Here is a 17,914-nt window from a genome sequence, read left to right on the forward strand (position 1 = left end):
CACAGCCTTTGCTTAGCTCACTCTGCCCATGCTGCACCTCAGCTAACAGTTGCTTGACATGACAACCTCATGCTGAGTGTCAGCTGGCAAACCCTGACGAAAGGTAGGAAAGGGCTGCTGAGGATCTGGGCTCTACTACTGTCAGCTTCAGGTTATGCATGGCAGGACCACCTGAGTTTCTCTGCCCTTCTTTCCCCTTTAGAAAATCCAAGTCAGGAATAAAAAGCAAGAGCAGCCAAGAGCAGCTGCGTGCTCTTCTTCAAGAAACTGTGCTAGAAAGAGAAAATTTTAAATATTGCACCTGCATGGGTACAACATGGGGAACAGAGACAAGGTTATCAGGGAGATGGGACAATATGCCTCCTGCTAACACACTGAAAATAACACACTGAAAATATACACGTATTTTCCTCCTTTAGAGAGAGAAGCTGCAGCAATCACCATTAATAAATTAGGAGTGAATATAAAAGGACACACACATCTCCACAGAAAACCTCAACAATATACCACTATACAGTCCACATGGACAGAAGGGAAGGAACAACAAAATGTCTAGTGCCAAAGAACTGAACTATGCTGAAAGCTAACAGGCTTATCTAATAATGCATGCCTATTGAAGAAGATATTTCTAAGATAACAAACAAATGGAAAACTACTCCAGATTCAATTGAAAAAAAATTTCTACTGGTTTGCAACTCTGAGATACCCACACATAGACAGCACTGCAGCCTGTTCGAATCACTTTTCTCATTATTGGATCAATTTCTATAACTATCTTTCATATTACTAAATTGAGTGGTTCGTTAATGACAGTTTTACATATCAGACATATTATATGAACAACCCATTACTGATTGAGAAACTATAAACTTCAACTCTGTTCCTGTTACAAGTTTTAATGCATACCAGGAAGTTTAAGTTTTTACTTTTATTTCCTCCAAGTGCAACCTATGTGCTCCCTAAATGATTCTTCTTCTCACCCCAGTGCTATCTAGAATTATGGTCAGGTATACGTGAAACCAGTTCTCTGTTTTGAAAACAGTAACTTGGGTACTGTTGCTATCATTTCATCACACAATTTACATCTTTTAACCTTTACTCTTCTTGAACTCTTTTTGTATGCCAGTTGTCTACCAACATCTCACTGTGACTAACAAATATCCATTTATAATCTATTTTTCTTTCGGAACATTTTAACAACAATGACTGCAAACACATTATGTAGATCTTGAATTAGGGTTGCCTAGAGTGCTTGCTTGGTACACGAGGGATTTACATATTGCATGTGTTATGAAAATACGTAACTGTCATGGATTAGGACAAATATGTACAGAGACAACACTTGAAGGATCTAATAGAAATACTTATGTTATCAAAAGTGCATGTTCATTCTTAATATTAGGAAGAAAAGGAAACACTTTTAGGAGAAGTGCAGAATATGCTACCAACTTTATGCCAAGTGACTACAAAGCAAACTTTTGCTTTGTCTTCAATCTGTTTCATTTACACTGAAATTCTGTTTTACAAATAATTCATTAATACAGCATTACTATTTTGGGAATCCTAAGAGAAAACTGTTTCCTTTCTGCATGGATAGACAGGTGTGCTTTTTAGAAAAGGACAGGCTTTTTCCCCAGCTTTTTGGATGTTTGTGATTCAGCTCTTAAGGTCACCAGTATATACAGCAGGATCCCAGGCATTTTAGCACTAAGTATTTGCTTCAAGAGAACAGTCATGAAGAATTTATATGTATGCTAAAACAGATTTTATGCTGTGTGTGCTGAATCTTCTCCTCACATGCTATCTATTAGGACACTTTGGCCTCCCTCATGCATCTTCTAAGCCTGGATGGAGGGCTGCAGGAGAGGCATTACCTTCTTGAACATTCTGGTGGAGTCTTCACTTATCTGCATGAATCGCATGATCACATTGTTCAGGTAGATCTCACTCAGTGTTGCATGGTCTTTGCTTTCTCTTCTCACCTGGTTCAGGAGTAAGTACCAGCAATTCACTGGTGACAAGAGGTTCTGGTCTTTCCTGAGGAAGGAGATATACACATGTATAATGTATAGAAATGAAAAGGTTATGTTATTAAATGAAACATCTCACTGACATTTATAGTCATAACTTGTTACATAAAAATAGCTGCTTCTGAACAGCCTATCCGTTCTTGGAATAAGTCAGGTTAGGCAAGCCTCAGATGACTTTTAAGACATTCAAGTTTCATTAGGCATGGACACTCTGCAAACCACCTGAAAGTATAAAAATATCTTGCCACAAAGCTCAGAGATGGAGTACACATAAATGTTCAAAATCAATAAAGGTCACTCCTGGAATAGGAACAGTGATTAATTTCTGACATTAGAAATAAACAAGCACTGGAAGCACAACCCAAATCCTTAATGAGCAAAATTGCAGGGGTAGCTGTTTCACTGCATTGGATTTGTATAACTGATGAAGTAGAAGAAAATGTCTCAAGCATCCATATTCTGCGAGCAGTGCTCATAAATTCACAGCATTCATAAATACACTGCTACTGCTAGTCCTAGATGTGTCAATTACAAGACAAAGAGCAGGACTGGATTTTTTCTAGTGATCCAATTCTGAATTCCCATGACAGACTTTTTGAAATGTAGGCCCACTCCCAGCTTCAATGTAGCAAGCAGTCAAATCAAAGATGACTTCTCATTTCTTTTACACAAGGTAAAATAAAAATACATGTAGTTCAGTAACTATTTCACAGACAACAAAAATTATTTATAAAATTTGTCTTATGATTTTATTGACATTTTAGTATAAATTTTGCCTTTCAACTACCTGCTCCAGGAACTTGCTGCTCTTTTTTCCCCCTCTTTTACAGAGATTCTCCTTTTGTTAAAAGGATAAAGCACATGAGGCTAAAACAGGCAGAAGTGGTGATGAATTGAGGGAGAAACTCCTTCAACTCTTGGCAAACTCTTCTAATAATGAGCTATTCTCATTGGTAGAAATATGGCCTTTAATTCCCATCTAATTGTCTCCTTTTAGGTCTCACCCTCAGAATCAAAGCCATAAGGAATGATTAACTGACAAAAGTATTTTCTTAATCATCAGTGCTTTGCTTTGCTATGAATCAGGAGTTAAGAAAACTTCCTGCATTTGTTTCAGAGAGACATCTTAATAGTGTTACTTCACAGCAAGGGGTTTTATCAGCCAGTTCAGACAACATGAGCACTTCTGAAGGACATACTGATATTACTTGGTCCTCACTGCTTCTGCATGTCCCAAAGCAGATTCCACAGACCACCCTGATTGTTCTAGGAGCAATGGTGGGAACAGCTCAGGGGACCAACAACTAAAGCCACTTTTGCTGTAACCTCTTCTCAAATCAGAGAACTGCAAGAACAAAGCCAAAGGCAGAACTCAAGTTGTAACCCCTATGCACAGCTGCCAGTCTGGATTTAACATGTTTAAGAACAAGGAAAGATGTTTGTACACACAAGGAAAAAAGATTTTGCCACAAGCAGAATAAAAGCCAAGGCTCTCTCTGAAGTGGTGACATATGCACAAGTTGGTTATTTCAGAGAATCATTGAGTCACTAAAACAAATTTTAAGAAATATATATTAATGCTCTTTGAACTGTGCAAGCTATATTTGATTAACTTTTCCTTTGCCAGATGTATTTGAAAAAAACTTTTGTCCAGAAACAACAGTTCTATCTGTGTATCTCCAGCACAGCACTGAGTGAACAGTGGGAAAATTATTTTTTAGTTTTACAAACACAAAATACTATTCCAAATCCCTAAGCATAACAGACACATGCATTCATTAATCAGCTCAAGTCAGGAAAATAACCACGAGTCTATGTCAGCAAGTGATGCACATGAAGCATTTCAGAAAACATAATGTACACATTACACCAGATATTACCTGAATACTTGTTTTGCACAAAAGATACTATGCCATTAAAGGGATACATTAAATTGTAAACAATGCCTAACATTCACATCATCTTTATTCCCAGGAATAAGAGGGCTGAAGATGCAGTAAAGTTCACATGCAACAACAAATCAAAATTATTTTATTTCTTAATGTCTTTTTTGGCCAAAATTCTCTTTTTTGTTGTTGTAATGTTTACTGACTTCATGCAGATACTTCAAAATCCTATCAACTCCACTAGAAATGAGCACACAGATTTTCAAGCTTTGGGGCTCTGCATCTCTTCTAGATACTGACTGCATTTTGGATGGTTTGAAATCCATATGGTAGATAGGGATAATATTTGTGCAACTTACCTTTTAAGAAACTGAAACTACTTGTCAGAAGCTGACATGAGTAACTGCATACAGCCACATCAACTCTAGTATTCAGGCACTCCTCTACCTTCAACTGCAATGAGAACTGCTACACTGCTAAGCAGGGGTGGAAATTTTAAATAGGCTTTGAATCAGAAACAGGTACAACATGGGGGCGATGGGCAAGCAGGTTTCTCTTACTTGTACTGCTGATGATCCTTTGTACTTCTTGTTTTTGCCATGAACCTCTCTGCCAGTTTTTCCAAGTTTCGGGAATACTCCATCTCTATTTCCGACTTCTTGCGGAAGAAATCCTGCAGATCCTGAAGAAGCTGCACCCTCATTTCAGTCTGCTGCTCCAGGCATTTCTGTTGCTCAACGAGTTGAGCTCGGATCTCTAATGAGAGAACACATATCCACTCAGGTCAGTGAAAGCAAATTAACTGAGTGTTACCAACCAAAATTACAAACACTGCAGTGTACCTCAGCCTCACAGCCACACCAGCTGGAGCTGGATTTCAGGCCCCGTGGTGGGACACAGCAGTGGCAGCTCTCACTTCTGCCACCACACACTTAATGCTCAGCATCCTGCTGTCTGTCTCACAAACAGCTGTGGCAGGGGTTCAGGACTCTGCTGGGCTCAGGTGAGTCTTCATCCTCCTCTCCCATCCTCCTCCTGGCCTCTGGCATTAGCACAACATTCAGCCTGGAGCGATCTCCTTGCAGAAGGTGGTGTTGCCCTGAAGAATGGCTGGATAAACAAGCACCCTTTGGGCCAGGATCAGCCTGCTGACTGTCAGGTGATCTATCATCATGTACACCATGGAAACAACCTTGTGATAAACCCTGGAAGCATTATCCACTGTAACTGTGCACAGGTGAGCCTCCATATCTGCCCTATCTCTGCCAGGGAGGGAACCGGTGTACTCTACATGCATTCAACAATGTCTTGCAGCAAATATAGAGGAAAACATGTACCTATATTTAGAAACAACTATTTGAAAATCTGCACAAGGTTCCAGAGACTAGTCTATTTTTTAGTATAAAAAAAAAATCAGTTTAAAAGAATCTCAGTTTAGAAGAGAATATATGCTCACAGTTCTCTTGTAGAGCAATAGGGAAAAACCTCTAGATTTCCTACCACTTTTTTGCCATATGCAAAATTACTATGCAATAGGGTTTTTATTTTAGAAATTTCTGGAGGTTTTTTTTTTTTAATTTTGGTTGGTAATTTTTTAGCACTTTTATTTCCTGAGTGCTAGACAGTTAAACAGATTCAGCAAACACTTAGTCTAAAAAGGTCTCTCCAGTTCTTTAGAGTTCATTACACTTTTGTCAGCTGCCCAGGCACAGTGTACTGTGAGTAAAATGAGGAGTAAACTTTCTGACAATAATACATGTGTATATTTTTTATGCAATTTAATGCTGTAACAAGGATTTATCAATAGCAAAACACCCAGAAGTGATGTCCATGTAAACGCAAAATTGTTGTGAAATTTTACTTGAATCTTGATGACATAACCATGCTGTGGGCAAAAAGATCTTGGAAATCTTCAAAGCCCACAGCACAGTTTGAAATAGAAGAGCATTCTAAAAGTCATGCTACCATCACATGGAACTGCAAACCACTAAGTAGTACAACATCACAAAAAATTAGCTGATGCAACTAGGATCTAATGCATCCTTACCAACCCTAGGGCAGGTATGAAGGCAGAGATCCACTCTGCTGGGACTCAAATGTGTATACAGAAATAAGGTAGTACGAGCACAGAAAACTGTTAAATTTGCTGGAGGAGGAAGACACCGCAGTATTTTCTTCCAGATCTCCTGTGAGCTACCAGCTGCTGCGTTAATCATTAATGAGACCATCCATTTTTATAGTCTGGGAGGTGAACCAAAAAATTCATGGTTTGGTTTTCACTTCATTTCAAATCAGTTTGTTGGAAAAGAAACTGTGCCTCCAGCAAGGATGAGCCACTGTAATACAACACTGTATCAATGACATTCATGTACACAGAGGAGAAAATCACATCGGAGCCGGAAGGTTAACAACAGAAACAGACACTCAAGACCACTTTTTTGGGTGTCTACTGCTGTTAATATTACAGTCATGGAAAATTCCTGTGTATGGGAAACCAGTTGTACAGATTCACTGGTTAGAAGGAGCAATTTTGTCTGTAAGCGGGAGTTTTCACTAAATCCAGATGCAAGTACATGGTCTCTATACTTTGGCCATCTCCCTTTCCCACTCAAGATTTTCTTGCAGTTACTTTGAAAGCAGCGTTTTGTATGGAGCAACTATGTTCTGATTATTTTGTAGGTCAGTGTATCTTGCTGCTATAATTCTTCTTTTTCAGGCAGGTTTTTACCATAGCAACAGGAGTGACAATGATTTTAGAAACAGGAATACATGAATAGAAATATAAGAAACAATGAAAAAGGGACAACAGATAAAATATGAGAAACTGCCATAGCTTTTTGATGCTGTCTGGATTTCCAGTGGACAATAGTATTTTAGAACACAAAATTAAAGCATGATCTATGAAAGCTGATGGAGATGTACAAGCTTTGAGTAAGGTTAGTAAAATTTGGGGCTCAGGAGGCTGAAGCTTTATAAAGGAAGATTTGTAATGTCTGGTTATTTAAATCTCAGCAAAGAGAAAGAACATTTTGACTCCAAAAGGCTGAACCTGTGGCTTCCTGCTTGAGGAGAAAAAGAGGAGGTGAACATCCCACTCATGCTAGCTGACCACAGTCAGTCCAGAAGTGACTTCAATAGCAGTTCTCCTTCCAGCCTTTCATGTCATTCTGCTCCTCCATTTCTTAATTCTTCTTTTACTAATAACATGTGTAATGAGATACTGGCAGACTGAGAAGACGATAATGAATAAGAAATCAGATCAGAAAGTGTTGTGATTTCCATTTTCTGATGAGAGCAGTGGATTAAAAAAACAAAACAAAACAAAATCAACAATAAACCTGCAGAACAAGTGCTAAACAGGCAGGTAGCCTGAGCAGCTGTGTATGACAAAATCACAACTGGCCAGGTACTATTAACTATTAATTATAATAGACTGCTCATTACCTACTGCTACAGAAAAATGCACCAAGGCAATGCTATTTTCTTTTACCAGTTCACATGTGTGATTTCCCTAGGGCTAGAAAGAATGGCATGGAAAATTGCTGCACTGTATTTGAAGAAACAAAACCAGTATAGCCCAAACTTCATAGATACAGAGACAGGTGCAGCAAGTAAGAGAAGGGTGCTTGTTTCATTCTTATTTTGCTGGCACATTTAAATTTGAAGTCAAATTGGTTCCAGTTGTAATGGACAATGACACTGTCCTATTCTGCTCTGCTGAGTGGCTGATGTCAAATTGCCAGGCTATTTTGTGCCAGGAAAAGACCTGTTTAGACCCTGGATGAGTTAGCATCTTCTCTTTCTTTCTCTTGGCAGCTTAGAGTCATGCTCACTGGTTTTCTGGCCAGGAGCTGGCTCAAAAGGAATCCCATCCATTTATACTGCAGCTTGAACAGACTGAAATCATATCAACTGGAAAAAAAAAATAAATCCACCCTACACTTTGTCCAAGATTTGCACACAAGATCAAAGTGAGGAAGCAGTTCATTTGATGGCAATTAGGTCAATAAACTGAATAAAGTTTTATTTCTAAAGATTTTCATGTTAAAAATTGTTTTAGTTATGCCCTCACAGATACCTTCCACTAGAATTACTGCATAAGTATAAAATAAGATTTTGTTTTTGCCAGTTTTGAAAATATAACTCTAAGCTTTCAACAAATCTTTATTTCCTTGACAAGTGGGTAAATCTGTGCGCCATGAAAAGTAAAAAGAGACAAGATTATAGTTGCTTTGATAGTTAAGTAAGTGCAGATGAAGCCAAACTACTGACATCACCCAAATCATAATCAGAAATAACTCATCAAGGTTACCTCTTTGCACACAGTACAGTATTACAAACAGTGACTTATACAGCACTGAAGGGCTATAGCACTGTATTACCCTGAAGAACACCTATGTATGTAATCAGTGACAGGCTAGTGCCTCCCCTGAAGGAACCTGTGGAGATACACTACAGTGTGACACTAGCATAATGCTGGCTACACACCAGCATGGAAAAAAGTTCTTCAGCTTCACTTCCACACACAAAAGCACTAGGCTCCATCAAACATTCCAAAAAAGTCACAGGAAACCCCCCTCCCGACCTTAGCAGCTCACAACTTGTAAACACGTGGTGTTAACCAAATTAACCAATGGACAGACCAGCACTGCTGCCCTGCTACAGAACTCCCCACTGCAATGCCCACCCCATCTCTGCCCTGAGTACTGCAGTGCTCCAGCCATGCTGCACTAGGCTATGCCCAGCCTTTCAGACCTTGGAGACCTTTGAGACCACCACAAACTCTCTAGCCAACTCTCCAGCAAAGCAACTCTAAAGAATGCTTCATGGTGCTATCAACACACCTGCCTCAGGATGCTTCCTGCCTGAGCCACTCCAAGAGCTGCTACAGCCTGCCACTCTTAGCTCCCATTTAAGTGGAACTAACTTTTGTGCTTGGTGTTTACTGAGAGCTCTGGAAAATGCCACAGAGCAGGACATGTCTCCCCAGTCACCCCCCTCCACGGCACTGCGAGCCTCCCACCTGCTGCCTCACCCTGCCGGGCAAGGAGCTATATTTAAGTCATGATTACAATATACAAACTATGCAGACATATTAATCCAGTGGTATTACTGGATAATCACACCAACAGCCTCGGGGCCTCACCCTTCAAAAGATCACAAAAACAAGTAATGCAACACAAGTCTCTGAGAGTACAGAGGCTCTCACAAGACATAGTTATGTTTGCTGGTTTTCCCTCTTGGGTACCTAGACAAAGCCACATCACCTCCCACTTTTCTCCAAATGTCTCCTTCACAAAAAAAAAAAAAGATTACTTTTAAAACACTCAAAAATGTCTCATCAAATGCACTAAATCCAATATATGGTATCTTAGACTTTGCATTTCTAAACCATTACACTTAGACATTTTTTTTACCCCAATGAGCTATCAACACACATATCCCTCATTGTCATGCCAATGATATCCAGACCATATTTCACAGGAAAAGATTCAGACTTTAAATTCCGCCTAGATATAATCTGGCGACCAACATGCATTTGCAATTAAGCAGCTATTGCAGCATTAATCATCTTGCAGTTCCTCCTTGAAGACACTTGAGTCTTATATGCCTCTCAGTGTGCCCCAGTCATTTAGCACGAAAAATTGCTTATGTGTACCCCTGCTGCTAGAAGCTGGGGTGCTGCATGAGGGGACTGATCATTTCAGTTTCATTCTAGCCACTGCCTTTGCAAAGATTTGGTTTTTGGCTTCTTAGTCAATATGAGGAGAGCTTTAGTCCAGCTGCATGCAGCTGGCTAACATCTGCAGTTTATATTTTTGTTTGAGGAAAGCGCTTATCTCCAGCCCACTGAGGATGCTGCCAGCAGAGAAATCAGAGCAGGAATCACTGAGAGGGGCCTGGAGGTGTCCCTGTGCACATCTAGTACTCTTTAATGCCATCTCCCATCAGTGCTCCTACACTTCCCAGGGATATTATTGTTCCTCTCAACAGACAAGAAGATAAAGATAATGAGAGGCATCAGATCCATGGTGGGTCCTCAGACCCAGCTGCCAATACTTGTCTCTGAGATACACATACTAAAGATGCTAGTGCTGGAAATTTTTTATTTTTCAAAGACTTGGCTAGAAAGCTATTTAAGTATTTCTATGACAAATGGCAAGGGAAGCTTTGTGGTCAGCAGGGAGTCTGGCTCACGCTTTTGCCCAGGTCCTTGTTGTCATTTTCTTTGACCACAAGCAGGAAAATCCACTTCAAAAGCCAGGAAATTCCACCAGACTGACAGCTAATGAGAGATGCTGGGGTAAAGATCTTGGAGGCTGCTGCAGAAATGCCTTTAAATAGATCATGAGCCTGTACCACAACATTAACCTTCTATGACAGACTAGGGGAAATCACTTCCCTGTGTTCAGCGAAAGAAATGTGGCTGCAGAGACAGTGATGTCCTTGAGCTTCTATAGGCAGGACTTTTGTGGACTTTGTTCTACCCTGACCCCCACCAATTTCACTCAGAATACTGAGCATACGCCTTTATACATGTCGCCACTTGAAGTGCAACCTCTGCCACGCACACCCCAGCATTAAACTTAATGTTTGACTTTGTGCTATTTTCCAGAGAATAAATTTCAGATTTTTTTGTTTGTTCGGGGATTTTGGGGGATGTGTTGAGGTTGCCTGTGACAGATCACGTCTTCAGGCTGTAGTGCAGAAATGCATGGGGAGTGAGAATAACGCCTGCTATCTGAAGGGCTGTACAAAGAGTCAGCAATCTGAAGCCCCTGTTGACATCTGTCAACCTCTTCAAAAACTGTAAACCACGTTCATTCAAGCACGTTGGCATCCTTAAAGATAAAAACCAATTCTTGTGCAGCCATTAGCAGGAAGGCTGGTGTAGAAGCCATTTGCAGGATGCAGACAATTGTTTATGGGTCACTTCCATTTTCCTGCTCAAACAAAGGGAGCAGAGAAACAATGAATCTTCTCCTTGAAGCTGCAAATTTCATTCTATACATTCAACTAAACACATTCCTGTCTACTGCAGTCACAGACTGGGCAATAACATGTGCCTGTGCAGAATCCTGTAACTGGGGGATACCAGTGGACAGGATTCAAAAAGGGCAGCTGCATTAGGGCACCTTCTACCTTCCAGATCGTTTTGAAATGACAGACATGTCTGGAAGAGCCAAGAAAATTTCTAGATGTAGAAGAAGCTTTTCTTGTTGTTCTTGGACTAGTGCCCTCCTGCTATTCAGAGCCACAGCTGCTGGTCACTTGGCTGCCTACAGTCCGAGTCTAAATGGAAGGCAGTATGCCAGCTCATGACTTGGCAGGACACTTTTGCCACAGTGCTGCTGCCAAGCGACCATGAATTTAAGCAGGCAGTCTGCCTGCACCACATTTTGAGTGCCACTGGTTTTGTGGCAACTGCTCCTTTGCAAGCATAACTAAGTGCTGGCACTATGTCGTACCAAACCTTGAGCCTGGCATACTCTGTCCTTGTAGTCACTGGAGCTGGGACTGAGAACAAAAATTCTGTCCCTCAGAGGAGAAGGAACTTCATTTTGCTCAACAGTAAAAGCTCAGCTCATCTCAAAACACTGCCAACAGAAAGCAAAGGGCAAGATGCCTCCTCTGCATCAACAGTCTGATTCAACATCTTTCACCAGACTGACCAGCTCTTATCTTCATTGTGGGAGCAGATACTCTCCTTAAACCCAACTGCCCCACATCTAGATGAGCAAATCTGCTCTGCAAAGAAAGACAGAGAGAGTGAGAGAGAGAGGGAGAGAGAAAGTGAGAGAGGAAAAGAGTATGTGCAACTGTCTGCCAAGCAGACAGGTGATCGTAAAGTAGGTGTCTAAAAACCCATTTAGGGCATCTAAACTGCCAAGATCTCTGGGAAAACTTATTCTGAAGCTTCTGAAGGCTTCAATCATCCTTTTTAAAATGCTTGTTAAAGATACTATGAGCCTTTCCTTGCAGTCTTAACTTTTGGGCACATGAGAAAATTAAAAAGAAATCACTATGCCCAAATCTTTTTTATCTTCTCACCAGTGATGTATCTGCCAATAGAACAGAAAAGTGACTCGTGGGTCTCCTCGGAAACATTCTTTGCACAATGTCAGGAAGCCTGATTGGCATCAGCACTCTGTGAGATAAAAACTCCATGAAAACCAGGGGGTCCAGTAGGAAAGAAAACCCAGTTTGTTACGATCCAAACAGTAATGAAAACCTAATACTGTTAATTAGTTTCCTTACTTGTCAACTGGGTGAAATCAGGTTGAATTCCTGCCTCAGTTGCTGCAAGGCTGAGGATGGAAATGCCTCTGAATAGTGCAGCAGTATCCACCCTGCAACATCACTTGTCCACAAACACTACCCTGAAAGTCTTAGTATGGACACACATCCTTTACCTCCAGAGTAGCATAAACCTCGACGATACAAATGTGAGTACAGATTGCATCCAGACCAGCATAATTTCATTTTGTTAAGCTCTACTTATTTGTCACAATAAAACCCTTCCTTCCTTCTTAATATCTCTTGTGGAGAGCTGACAAGTAAAAATATCTGAAGGCTTTTTCTAGAAATGAGATGTTGAGAGATGTGCCTTTTCTTGACAAAAAAGATTAATTATTCTGAACCTCTGGCAGGTGACATAGCTCTTAAGATGAGAGTTATTCTGGTAGAAGTGCAGGCCAGGAACTCTTAAGCAGCAGGATAAGCAAGAAAGCATGAAATCTGCACATCAATCAGACACAGCTTCTCCTGTACACTGGTAACTATCACTGTGATGTGAGACTCAGAAATTAATAACGAGTGAAAATTCCCTCCCTATAGCCTGTAAAAATGACTCTCCATGCATGGTACATTTTTAGGAGGTAAATAAAACATTTTTAGGATGACACACACCCTGCTGAATGTCGTAAATAAGAGCATGCATTTGACCCAGCCATGACTTTCAGTGACAGCTCTTTAACTTCCAAGGTGAAGTAACAGTGAAGTTAAGCACAAAAAAGGAAACAGTAATCTGTGCTGTGTGCCAGCATTTTACCCACATCACTTTTCAGTCCAGCCTAACATACAGTAAAATACTTTCACTGTTGCTCGTTTACCTTTGATACATTTAACTCCAAGCCCCAACTTAATACATTGAGCACCTTTGTGTTTTTTCTTCTAAAATAAATATGTACTTCTTCTTTCTGCAGATCCATGATGCTCCTCTTCTTCAGTGAGACAAATAGCTATGCCACTGAGATGCCTCCAACAACAGTTTTAAAGCTTTATGTACATATCCCATGCTAATTACTCACCTGAGTACACCCTGGTAGTTACTCAAGGCTCTGTGTGCCCCAGCCAAGCAAGTGGGGCAAAGAAACTGTCTTGAGCAACATGCCAGAGCTGCAGAGTCTGCTTTGGATGCTGGCACATTTCTGGGCAGAGCATTAGCCCCGGCCCATGAGCACCCTGCTCGCCAGCAGCACAGACCAGGGACTGCCCTGTATAGGCAGCAGTGGGGATCAGAGCTCCTCACCCACCCACTCAGTGCTGAGGGAAGGATGGTGTCTGCCACCCAGCCAATCTTTGAATGAAATGCTATCACCATGCACTTCTTTCATACTACATTTAACTGTAAAAGTGAAAGTCTGGAGGAGAAGTATGTCTGTCAGACCAGACGGACCTTGATCTGCATAATTTTTTAGTAGAGACTTGGCCTAAGTCTGTAAAACCAAAGCTCCAGTGAGGATTACTGGTCTTCTGAACATGACTATGATATTATACAAGAGTAAATTTCAGTGTCTTGTCTCATTTCCACATAGTAAATAATACTGCATTTGACTCAGCAGAGGATTTAAGAAACAGGACATCATGTTTTGGGAATGGAAAAAAACAGTTCTGTATGCCAAACTTTGAACAGAAAATTGGCATTTTTACTAATTAAACAAAAGAATACCCCCTATCATGATGGAAATACTTATTCTAGCTGTTGGAGTACTAATACATTTTAAATAGATAATCAGATAATTACCATAGTGGTTGATTAGAACTATTATACAAGTAGTAGTAACAGACAGGTATTTTTAGAGGTCACCTAACAAGATTAGATAAATTCTGCCATGCTTGAAATATATTTGTCTATGTACTGCTCTGATTTGGTAGAAGGTGTAATGCCTAAGTGAGTAAATAAAATGCCTACCTCTAAGGATGGTTTTGAACCCAGTTACTCAGAGCCTCAAATTCCACTAACAGCAGCTGGGGAAAAAACCAAATCCTTCAGTGTCACAGAGCAGATCCTTCCTGCTACAGGGAAGTATAAATTGGATTGTGGACCACATTTAATTAAATTTATCTTCAGTCTTTACAGTAGCAGTAGCAGAAAACCCCCACAGCCCGAGGTTCCTGCTAATGGGAATTAAAAAAAAATCGTGTGAGACTGTAGGTGACTGTTGCTTATTCACTCAACAGTAAAACAAAAAATAGTATTTGCTAGTAAATGAACTTTGGACTAAAATAATTTGCTTATTTCCAGGTCCCCTGGAAACAGCCTTCAATCTGTTAGAAGTTAAAAAAAAAAGAAAAATATCACTCCCTTTTTTCAATGAGATGAAATATCAGAACGAACAAAATTTAAAGTTGATGATTTGTAGAACACAGTATCTGCATTAATCCACTGTTTTGTGTATTCTGCAAATGTTTCTCTCCAACAGATATATGGGTGATTAGGGTTTCCAGCAGGGCTTTGATGACTGCTCTATGGAAGCAAAGACACCAAAAACAGCTGTAGCAAACAGATGTGCCACCTAGGGCACCTTCACTGAATGGCCAAGGGATGAATGTTTCACCTGCTTAGTTCATAATTCCTTTACAAAAAAAGGCTATAAACCCCCTATTATTGTCTATGGTTTTGCCTATCTCCATTTGGAAATAGACATTCTGGTAGCAAAAGCTGCCTTGGAGCGAGTCAAGGAGAAGAATTGCAATGGGCAGGGCAGTAGCTGTAGCTCCTAGGCCCTTTCTCTGGCTAAACTGAAATTGAGTCTTGATGTTTTGTAAGCATAAAGTTCCAGCTCTGAGAAGCACATCAGCAACCATAGCAGATGGATGGCAAAGTGGCAGCCTGCAAAAATAGTTATTCCTTGTTCTGGGAAAAAAACATTGTTTGGTAATTCATAGAAGGCTGTGCACAACTTAGTGAAGCAATGAAAGATGTGGCACCTGCAATCGAGAAATCTCCATCCTGTAAGAAGATCATCATCCAATCATAAGCAAAATACTAGGGAAACTTTTTTTGAAATAATAAATGCAGTAAATACAGACACCAACTGGGGAGAAAAGCAAGGGTAGTTGGAAGGACAAACAGATGTGCCAGAAAGCAATGTGAGTCTCACAGGCTTCTGACAATTTGCCAAAGGAGGCTTTATCCTGGGTTAAGTTTCTGTAATCAGAAATACTCTGAATACTCGTGACACTGGTTTTACAACAGTGCTAAATTTTCAAATGTTTACCTTAAGGCCACTCTTCTTATTTTTCTAATTTTTTTTGTCTTAACAAAGATGAGTTAAGAGTCAGTCAGGAGTACTGGGTAAAGAGCTGAAACAGAAGGAATAAGTAAAGACCAAAAGTCATAAAGTGTGGCAGTGCACACCTAATCAGGCCAGATGAACCCAGGACTGCAACGGCCAAATTGCTGACAAGAATCTGTTGCCTTTGCCTCAAAGTGGCTGCTGTGACCAAAGGGCTGGAGAGCATCTCCTGGAAAAGGCAGGAGGAGCAGAGAGAGATGTCAGTGTGCTCTAGGCAAGCAAATTGCTACTTCCGCATGAAGTAAGTTACTGAAGTTCTCACCAGAAATATTTATAGAACAAAGACAGGTAGAGAGATAAGGAGAAACCAGGTCAGTTCCTGGAAAAGAAAACTATGGTGACAAGCCATTGGAGTTACTTAAGCTTATCAACAGACAGTGGATAACATAAACCCAGTTGACCTTCAGTTTCAAGTTACCTGCAATCCTTCTCCTCAAGTTACCTGCAGTCCTTTGCCTCAAATTATTCTATTAATTTTCCATTAAAAATCTATCAACAAACCTTAAAGGGCACAAAAATACAGATAAATCAGTAGAAAAGCAGTTGTTTTTTCCAGTTTCTGCAAAATGTGCATTTTCACAGCAACTTCCTTTCTGCACCTAATCTGTCAAAGTACAGTGACACTGCTTACTTACTGAGGCATCAGTCCTGTCCTCTCTGCCTGGACAGACATTTTCATTTTAGTGCTAATCTACTGCTTTGTCACTTTGGTGATAATCTGTCATAATCCTGTCATGTGAAAATCACAAAGAAAAGAAGACTACCTTTGCATGAAGTTCAAGTCGTCCCAGTAGTCTCAGTCTAAATAGATTACTCATGTCCAAGCTAGGCATTATCTAAAAGGTCTCATCTGTGGTTTTTCTATGCAACAACGATCATTTCACAACTAGCTGCACCTTCCTCAGGACAGTCATCTATAACCTAGCTCCTACATCCAATTCACCATATGGCCACTCAGCGCTGAACACAGTGCCAAGCTCAGAAGAGATTGCAGGCGACACACATCAAACACTGATGGTGAACCCATGGCAGTCTGGGGATGACTCCCCACTCCACAGCTGCCATGACCTGTTTGTGGGCATGCTCACAGGAAATACTGCTCAGAAAGGTACAAGACTACCACTATAAATGTCATTCCACCTTCACACAGGGCTGCAAACTGTATGATCCTGGTGTCCCACGCTGTATTTATTAACACCAATAGCAAGGTCCAAATGACCGGAGTCCAAACGCAAATTACAAATTCTAAACAAGTGGAGTCATCAAAAAACTTGGAGATGTATTTTTACTTGTTTACACAAACTTTCAGGTTATGAAGAACAAGAATAAGCCAGCAAGAATAAGATCATATCTGTGAAAGGGGTTTGAGTAACATTTACCTTTGTCTACTTTGAAGGAACAAAATGCTGACAAAAGGGAAAAAAAGAACTCTTTACCTGGAATGGAAAGCAAAGACAGTAAGTGCTCAGTATTTAACCGTTCTGCAAGTTAAGCCTTTCTGATGCACTGTTCCAGGTAACGGTTCTTCCCCTGTCTATAAAACCCAGTTTCATTGCAAATTAGTATTGGCTTTAACCAATAAGGTCAAAATCTGAGAAAATAAAGATCTTTAGGCATCAAGAAAGGCTTGTCAGAAGACTCAATAGAACCGTAACCCCCAGATGAATCCAGCTAAACTCAGCAGGAACCCCCTCTTCCAACTTCCAAAGAAAATGAATTTGCTTGGAGAACAAACAATCCTGCCCAAAATAGTGTCAATTACGTGGAAATTGCTTGCAAATATAGAAATCTACCAAGGAGTTACAACTAGACTTCTTTTTCTCCCCCAGAGCTCTATATACAAAATTGCTTTAGAGACAGAAGTAGTCAAAAGCCTCCCTTGGTCTGGAAGATCACTGCACATGGTACCCAGCCAGGCTGCTGAGCTCAGCCTCCTTCTCCCAGGGAGCCAAGCAAGCTTTTCCTACTTCCCATAAAGTCCTCTAACCACACAGGTATACGGCACTCTCCAAGGAGAGATTCCAATCAGAAAAGCCAACAGCCTGAATAGAAAAAGCTGGCTGCAAGCCAGCCTGCTGGGAAAAAGTTCTCCAGCAGACCTACAAGCAGTTCACACTCAAAGCCAAACAAGCTGCTTGAGCTCCTCAGAGTGGGCGGAAAAGCCACCCAGAATTAGTGCAGTCTCTGACGGAAGCAATGTGATTAGATGGTAGCTGAAGACCTATCTCATGTCCTTTGAGTGAGAAGCACATCTGCAACATTTTAGTTCTGCTGAATAATTAGCTGTTTCTTGAATCATCACTAAAGCTAGACATTAAAACAGCATTTTGATAGAAATGCACCAGAGTTCCACTTCAAGGTAGGACACTTAGAACTTTCAAAAATGATCCTTCCTCTCAAAGGCTCCTCACTGCCA

General features: G+C 40.6%; 1 protein-coding gene across 3 annotated transcripts in view; it reads right to left on the bottom strand.

The window, feature by feature from the left end:
• The window catches only part of SRGAP1 (SLIT-ROBO Rho GTPase activating protein 1), a 140,914-nt gene that overhangs the window by 67,224 nt on the left and 55,776 nt on the right, over positions 1 to 17,914 (bottom strand). For 2 of the 3 annotated variants that reach the window (XM_033057404.1, XM_033057405.2), the window contains exons 2-3: positions 4,477 to 4,672; positions 1,875 to 2,037 (exon numbers count right to left, since the gene is read on the bottom strand). In XM_033057404.1, coding sequence (XP_032913295.1) covers positions 1,875 to 2,037; positions 4,477 to 4,672 — 359 coding nt within the window. Of the gene's footprint in view, positions 1 to 1,093; positions 1,105 to 1,874; positions 2,038 to 4,476; positions 4,673 to 17,914 lie in introns of those variants that run through there. The other variant, XM_033057406.1, reaches the window with a different exon arrangement.

This window comes from Catharus ustulatus, chromosome 4, assembly GCF_009819885.2.
Source record: "Catharus ustulatus isolate bCatUst1 chromosome 4, bCatUst1.pri.v2, whole genome shotgun sequence".
In the NCBI taxonomy this organism is placed as follows: Eukaryota; Metazoa; Chordata; class Aves; order Passeriformes; family Turdidae; genus Catharus; species Catharus ustulatus.